Source organism: Aplysia californica, unplaced genomic scaffold (genome assembly GCF_000002075.1).
Source record: "Aplysia californica isolate F4 #8 unplaced genomic scaffold, AplCal3.0 scaffold00119, whole genome shotgun sequence".
Classification (NCBI taxonomy): domain Eukaryota; kingdom Metazoa; phylum Mollusca; class Gastropoda; order Aplysiida; family Aplysiidae; genus Aplysia; species Aplysia californica.
The window spans coordinates 999,290-1,007,924 of NW_004797389.1; the positions used below are offsets into that span (position 1 = coordinate 999,290).

General features: G+C 39.7%; 1 protein-coding gene across 1 annotated transcript in view; it reads left to right on the top strand.

The window, feature by feature from the left end:
- Nucleotides 1–1,338: 1,338 nt before the first annotated feature.
- LOC101858018 (pathogenesis-related protein 1A) overlaps nt 1,339–8,635 on the top strand; it is a gene marked incomplete at its 3' end in the record, with an annotated part of 8,935 nt that continues 1,638 nt past the window's right edge. The window contains 5 exon segments of the mRNA XM_013081172.2: nt 1,339–1,451; nt 4,534–4,645; nt 5,521–5,593; nt 6,802–6,913; nt 8,513–8,629. Coding sequence (XP_012936626.2) covers nt 4,560–4,645; nt 5,521–5,593; nt 6,802–6,913; nt 8,513–8,629 — 388 coding nt within the window.

Genomic DNA, 8,635 nt, shown 5'->3' on the forward strand with positions numbered 1-8,635 from the left:
ACATATATATAGGAAACAGTTCGAGATCGTGAAGAGGTAAAAATTCGAGGTTCAACCAGGGAGTGGGACAGAAAGAGAAATAAAAGCATCGCTTATGTCTCTTTAAAACAGAAGGAAAAAAAACTAGCAAACTGTGGACATTTCTAGCTTAATGGGGAGAAAAATCATCAAGTCAAGCAAGCTGTGACGTCAGAAGTATGCTGTAGTGTCACATTCCCAGCATGCTTGAGAGAGGGTCACTTGGAGACTTTGAAACATCGACGTCTGTGGTGTAGAGGTTTTGCACTCCGCCGTGGCACGCAAGAAACAGGAGTTTGATTCCCGAGTGGGAAGGAAAAAAAACGGAAATAAAAAAACAAACTGGAATGGCTCTAAACAACAACAAAAAAGCAAACAAAAAAACAAAAATTACTTCCGCAATGACATAAATGAAATATATGGGGGCTCTCGTGGCCTAGAGGTGTTCACCTCTCAATCAATAGGTCCCGGGTTCGAATCCGGATAACGACGGAAGATTTTCTTATCTAAGAGTTTTCTCCTTTCACATCTTTTCCTGCCCTCTAAAAATATTCTGCCTTCTGCTTTTGTCTCCACTGATCCCCCCCCCCATCCCCCTCACCTCCTTTTCCCCTCCTCTGGGTTCCTGACTTTTTCTGCAGCGTTTCTACTGCTACTCATTGGCCCCTTCTTACTGCTGTCTTTCAGCCACACCCCTGATCTTCTGGTAGGAAAGATGTACACCTATCCTTCTCGGAAAAGGGCTAAAAACCTCGGAGGTCCCGTGTGTAAGTTGCGCACATTAAAGATCCCTTGGTGGTCCAAAATCGAAAAAGCAGGCTTCGGCTGCCACCCGGGCAAAAATCAAAATTTCCTGCCAACTGAAAATGTTTAATATGTCCCTCACGCTCATATGACCTTATGGGGTTGAGAGCACCGTAAAACACTTACCCCCAAAAATGTAAATATGACATGCAGCGAGGCATTAATTTTGAATCACGAATTCACTTCTTGCTCTCCCTCGCCTGTAGGCCTCCCTTCCCCCCCCACCCCCACCCCTCGCCATCCTTTTCCTTCATAAGGCACAATTCTCTCTGTTTCCCTCAACCTCACACACTTATTCCCCTTTTCTTTTCAACAACCTGTCACACTTTTTGAACGAAATCTTAACGTTCAGCCTGCTCCTGATTTTTCCAGTTTTTCTCAGGTTTGTTTATTTGCTTGTTTGTTTGTTTGTTTGTTTGTTTGTTTATATTTTTGTCCTAGAACGAGACCAGGTCGACGCTTGAAAGTTGAAAGCAGAAAGACGTGTTTCTTGCGATTAGCGTCGCTCCACCGTTAGCAACATCTGACGTCACGAGGAAAATAAAACTATAATATCACCACACACGTTAACGCTCTGTCGTTCAGAGCCCTCATCTGGCTTGGCCGAAACATCAGCTGACCTCCTCCACGTACGTTTGTAGAAAGTTCTCATTTGTTTGAATACTGTTTGTACGTTTCTAGAATATTCTCATACATTTAGAATGATATTTTCTGTTGTACACACACAATTAGTGTGTCAGTTTCTATTGTAAACAAGTAATTAATGTATGAGTTTCTACTGTAAACATGTAGATCTAACTATAATGTTAGTTTCTATTGTAGGCCTGCACACGTAATTATTGAACGAGTTTCTGTTGTAAGCGTGTAATTATTGTGTGACTTTCTATTGTAAACAAGCTACTATTGAGTGATTGTTCCATTGTGTAGGTTTGGAATACAAACGCGTAACCATTGAGACAGTTTCTACTGATGTTACTGTAACTATTGAGTGATTGTTCTATTATAAACGTAACTATTATTCGTCAAGCTGCTACCTTCTTGGCTAAGCCATTTTTTACACTTTGGAGACAATTGAAAAAAACAACTTTCGCAGTAAGTGGAAAATGCACTTTGATAGCCCAAATTTTCCAGAGCTAATTAATTAACCAGACCTCATTAGTACTTATAGTTATTTTCCAATAAAATTCAAAATTATGGGATGTGACTGAAAGCCATTTCATAACTTTGGCCTTTGTCTTGGGCCGTTTTACAAAATGACTTGAGCCATTTCGTGATTGTTGTATCTGATTTAGGCCATTTTGCAAAATGACTTGAGCCATAATTTTTTAATTTTTTTTTCGATTTTCAATTCTGAATGACTTAGGCCATTTTGAGAAGAATTTGACAGAAATGGACAGTTAGATCCAAGACTGAGGGTAAAAAGCGTGCCCAGGTTTTGGCCTAAGTCTGACTTAGGCTAAAATGAATGAGAGACGAATTGTCAGACAGGCCAAATTACACGAGAAAATCAATGTCACTTTGGACATAACCCAAATGAATTTTTTTAATGGTTTGGAGTATATTTTTAATTTTACATCACTATATTAAGCAGAGGTCAAGGAATCCAGTTGATCATCTATTGCATTTTGGCCAAATTCTGACGTAATATGTGGGTTTCGAATGTGAACACGTAACTATTTAGTCAGTTTCTACAGTAAAAGTATTAAATGAGTCTCCACTGTAAAAGTAACTATTGAATAAGTCTCCATTGTGTAAAGCAACTATTGAGTTAGTTTCTATTGAAAACACGTTACTATTTCAATAAGTTCCGAACTTTGCCTCGTGACTAGTGGGTGAGTGAAAAGCCCAGAGGGACAAATTTTTCAAGAGACAAAAAAATATTTTGGTGCTTTTTTAAAACAATTGTATACATAAAATACTGTATTGTTTGTTTGGTTTGGGGGCTTTTTTCAATATGCAGAATTTGAATTTCGACAAAATAGTTCTGGAGCACACGTAACAAATACCAAAATACTACAATATTGTTTTTAATCAAAGTGCTGTTATTTGTTTTTGCAAGTGTTTTACTGCGCTCGCAACTGCATAAGCCCATATGAGCACGCCGGACACATTAAACATTTTCAGTTGATAGGAAATTTTGAATTTTTCCCGGGTGACGGCCGAAGCCTACTCTTATAGATTTTAGAACCCCAGGGGATCTTTAACGTGCGCAACTTGCACACAGGACCTCCGAGATTTTTCGCCCTTTTCCAATTAGGCAAGGTGTAGATCTTTCTTATCAGAAGATCAGGAGTGTGGCTGAAAGACAGCAGTACGAAGAAGCCAAGGAGAAGAAGTAGAAAGGCTGTAGAAAGACTCAGGAGGCCAGAGAAGGGGTCAAAGGTGAGAGTGTGAGGGCAGAAAGTGGAGACGAGAGCAGACGACAGAACATTGCTAGGCTAGAGAGCAGGAAAGGAGGTGAAAGGAGACAGTTTTAGAGAAGAAAGTTTTTTCCCGTCGCTACCCAGATTCGGATCCGGGACCTTTGAATGTGAGGCCAACACCTTACTGGGCCACGAGAGCCCCCTCAAAGTGTTGGGCTTGACATTTTTTTTTTTTTTTGGTTTGTTGGTTTTTGTAAACCTGGAGAACGATATGTCTCTTGAAGTATTTTTTATTCAGTTTTTGTTCTTTTAAAAAAACCCAAAAAACTAGGACTGAAAGCAAGGTTTTTAAAGACAGGCTATCGTCAGATGTGTGATTGAGTGCTCGTTTCGTTCACCCTTTGGTGCATGGGGCATGAAGCCGTCAAAGTTAGTTGTTCCAATTCACCATACAAGTTGTTTTATGAATGAAAATCACACACACACACACACACACACACACACACACACACACACACACACACACATATATATATACACACACTCACACACATACACCCACACAGGCACGCACGCACGCACTACACACGCGCGCTCACACACACACATACACACACACAAACACACACACAAACACACACACAAACACACACACAAACACACACAAACACATACTCACACACACACTCATAATCTGACACACAAACCAACACAAACATAAGATTTGTATTCCAAATTCCACCCCTTAAAAGTACCAGACTCACTAATATCATAATTCCTTTAAGCTCTTCATCTCTAAAACTGAAATGTGTCCATCCAGGATTGTATACACAATATAGCATAATGCTCTTATAAGAGAAATGTAAACAAAGCTGTGATATCTTTCCCCTTATTCTAAACAATAAATCACTGTACAAGCTATAATTTCATCAGAACTTTCCTCAATAAATTAGAGGAAAGAAAATGGCAGAGTACCAGTTTTGGCGAACACATTGTTTGTTTCAGCACAGAGCAGCATATCGACACTATAATGGTCATAGGGCTGGGAAAAAGTAAGACAGGCAGACAGAAGCGACAGAGGAAAAATAAAGAAGTAGGACCTACCAGAAGCGCCTTTCAACCACCCGCTGAGAATACAAGAAAGTGTTATAATATTATACGCCTATACAGCAGTTAAGAGCTTAATAAAGACTATCTTGTTAGATGAAGTACGTCAAGACTGGATATTTCAAGACCATCAGAGAGGTTCACACGCCTTGTTGAGCCACATATTACGTAATCATAAAATGCATTATTATATTTAGATATAATGATTATTATTGGCTGGTTGAGATGTCTTTTATTTAAGGAAAAGTTGTGTCCACGTCTGTCGGGATGAGGAGAGCGGCGGTCAGTGTGTTGGTCAGTGTCCTGTGTCTGGTCACGTGTTGCTGGGGCGGTCATCTCAAGTCCCTGACCTGGTGAGTAGATATCTTTCTGACCTCTTCAACTGTAAAATTGGAATAACTTGTTAAATATGTCACAACACGGTGGAATCGGGCTCTCGTCAATTTCAAGGTATATTATAGTAATGTAGATCATATCTATAGCTCCCACTCCCGTGTTCAAGGCGCTTTATGAACAATATTTCGCCACCACAAATGCGGGCGCAGACACACACACACACACACACACACACACACACACACACACACACACACACACTCATTTACTTGCTTATTGCAAGCGCAAGCTTGTACATCGTTACGAAATTAACACATACAAAATCACATAATTAAAAAATATACACAATGAAATTCTCAAAATACATAAATGGATACATAGTCATTTACATAACATTGTACTGAACATGAATCTGGAGTTGTTGGTATGGTCTTAAACTTGTTAATTTGTCTTGCTTTTTTATTAAGAAGTATCCTACTACAATACAAGGAGATGGGGTTAGCCTTGTGTATAGGGTAAAGAAAAAAACCTCTAAGACTTCCAAAGTTGCAAGTCTCCATGGAAACTTCAAATTTATATTGTGGGGGGGGGGGGGTGGGGGTGTGTGGGTTTATAAACCGGTGTGTATGTGTGTGTGTATATGTATATGTGTGTGTGTTTGTGTGTATATGAGTGTGTGTGTGGGGGGGTGTGGGTGTGTGCATTTGATTGACATTTTTCAGTTAAATCCACACAGAAATGAGTTTTGAAGCTCAAGTGAAAGGTGTGGAGCTCAAAACAAAAACCTCTATAAAAATTGACCATCGATCGCAGAAAGGTCAGTTTCTTTAATTTCCTTATTTTAACCAGCGCCTGATTTCACTACGATGCCAAACGTTTGTGTATTTCCCAGGGGAGACAAGCAGGCTTTTCTTGACGCCCACAACCAGGCCAGGAGACAGGAAGGCGCGGGTCTGAGGGATCTGGTGAAGTCTTAAATAGTGTCATGGCACGGGGAAATCAGGCGCTCATCGGTTTTTAGGCATAATATGAAGTTATTAGAACGATTTTAAAGCCTGTTCTTTTGTCTTGCTTTTGATGAAAAGTATGCCAACACATCTTGAATAGAATTTGAGATATTTGCGTTTGAAAGAGGCGGGGTTCGCCTATTGTCAGGGGTATAGCAAGCCAGGAAATGGCCTCCAAAATTAGGGGATTTTTTTATGCCTGAGTGTTCTTGGAAACTGCAAATGTATGATTTTTGTGCCTTTGATCACTTTTTTCATTAAAATTTCATAGAAATGTGTGGGGTTTTTAAAATAGGTTTTGAGTCAAAAAATAAAATTCGACAAAAATTGCCCAACGGATAAGGAAAATGCCAGTTTCTTCGGTTTCATAAGTTTGAAGAGCACCAGATTTCACCACGTTGCGACACTTTTTTCCTCTTTCCCTTTTTTCCGGTGTCTGTTTCCTTGTGGTGTCGATGAGAGAAACAAACGTCTTCTCTTTTTTTGGTGTATCGCCTGTTACATGGTTATGTTATTTTTGACTGATGTTTCTCTGACCCACTCTATCCATCTTTTCCTGTGCGTACCTCTTCTTATGTATCCATCTGATCTCTGGCTGTATGCTCTTGCTGCTATAGTGTCTGGTGGTTGTCTTGACAGATGTCATTTAAGGAATGGTTTATTTTTGCCCTCCAAGGTTCTCTGACTATCTCGTTCCTGACTCTTCTTGTGCTGTTCCATCTCAGTTCACAAGCTTTTGTTTTATTTTGGTGATTTCTGTTTATCGTCCATGTCTGGGCTTGGTAGCACAGTGTTTGGTATAAAAAAAATATGCTGTTGATGAATTCTCGCTTGATTCCATTGTGATCATAGGATGTACACGTAATTATGGTGTTAGTTGGTAAGTTACAACACTCAGAAAGTCATTTACAATTTGTATGTGTATGTATAATATGTGTGTGTGTGAGTGTGTGTGTGTGAGAGTGTTTGTGTGTGTGTATATATAATATATATCTCTCGAACATACCTTTATTAGTTCTCCCCATCACGCCTGTCTGTCTGTCTATCTGTCTGTCTATCTACCCCTCCCCGTCCCAGCTTCCCTTTCTCCCATCCGTCGGCCCCCAAACACACACACACACCGTGCCTCACCCTCACCCTCCTCTACCATTGCCCTTTTCAACCAGACGTGGAGTGATGACCTGGCTAACAAAGTGTCCGTCCTGGCCTCCACATGTCGCATGAGCCACACACCGGCCAGCCGGAGGTATTGGGGAGAGAACATCATGGCTACGTCAAGTGAGAACTCAACATACATAGTTAGCCCGCGTGTCCACCAAACCAGAAACTGGCCAGTCGTAAGTCGTCCGTCTCTCAGGAAGTCGGTAATTGAAATAGATCAGTTTTTCTTCTTGTGGGGGGGGGGGGTGGGAAGTGGGTTTTGGAGGGTTTTGGGGGTTTTTTTTTAACCTTAGCAATCAGTGAGAATTCCGTTTGGATGTGTCCACCTAAAAAAGACACAACACCTCCGGACAATAATTTTTTTTTACTTCTAATCTTCAGAAGAATGTTAAAAACAATCAGGAAACGACAAATGCAGTTTCTGGGACACCTGAATAGACATAAGAGTCTTGAACATTTAGCTCCCACTTGCAAAATTGAGGGCTAACGAGACAGGGGTAGGCCCAGAACAACATACTTAGGGAACCTAAACAAATGGGTAACAGGGAAAGATCAGGGAAACGTAGCTTATTTTAGAGCATCTGAGCAAAGGAATGAATGGAGAACCAAGGTCGCCGATGTCTGTCGCAGATCTGGCAGTGGATGATGATGAAACTTCAGGTCGGATGAAAAAAGACTAAAGTTACATTCGTAACCAGCGCCTAAAAATTAGCACCATCTACGCACAAAACACTTAATTTTACCATTTGTATACCATTAAAATTAATTCTTATTCCCGCCATGCGGCCATTGACTTATTGACTATTTAAGCCCGATATCGAGAAATATAGCATCGTCAGAGCTACCCATACATTGATGGACACACACGCCAGACATGAACAGACCGAATTGTCTCCCCCAGATAAACAAAATATGGGTAATTTCTCCTTTAGTGGACACGTGGACTTAAGCAAACAAACAAACCCAAACAAACAAACATATATCAAATTTTCATTTTTACGATTGTATTTCTCTGAATTGTGTTAAAGGCGTTGAGGTCTACAGCGAGTTGTGGATTGTGTCACCATTACAAGTTACTTGCTGTTATGTCTTTGCTTTTCTATCTCTACCATGATGCTACTTACTTGCACAACAATCAGTACTCATAATTTTATTATAATACATTTTAAAAATATTTTTTACTATGTGCACTACTGCCGTGTCAATTTTTTTATTTTTTACAGAAACATTAAATGAAGACAAAACAAACAAAAACGACATTGTACAAATATTTTTTTTTTAAATTAAAAAAATGAACAACGTAAGTAAGAGACAAACAAAATAACAAAAAAATACTGTACCACTTACTTTTTTTTAAATTACGTACCGCGAAGTGTGACAAGAATGTGCAAGGCGGCAAAGAGGCTTGAAAGTTTGAAGACGCTGATGCCACAAAGGGAAACTACTCTTTCCCAAACACAATCAATCTGTAATTCCACAGTTTTGTCCCTTAGAATAACTTGCGTCAGCTGCGAATCCCTATGGATCGCTGTGAACAAGTGATATTTATTTACTTGTCTATTTATTTAGTAAATCATGTGTTTTATTTGTTACTTATTATTTATATCAATAATATTTTTATTTTTATTTTTATTATTTCTGTAATTGTCATTGTTATTAATTATATTTAAACTATTATTACAACATGTACTTAGGATGTTCTCGTACATTCTTCAGATCGCCACATCAGCGCCCGGTTAGTCGCCGCACAGGCCACAGAGATGTGGGTCAGTGAGAGAGCTTACAACGACGGGACCTACAGGTGTATGACTGATGGAAGCTGTGGTCACTACACTCAGG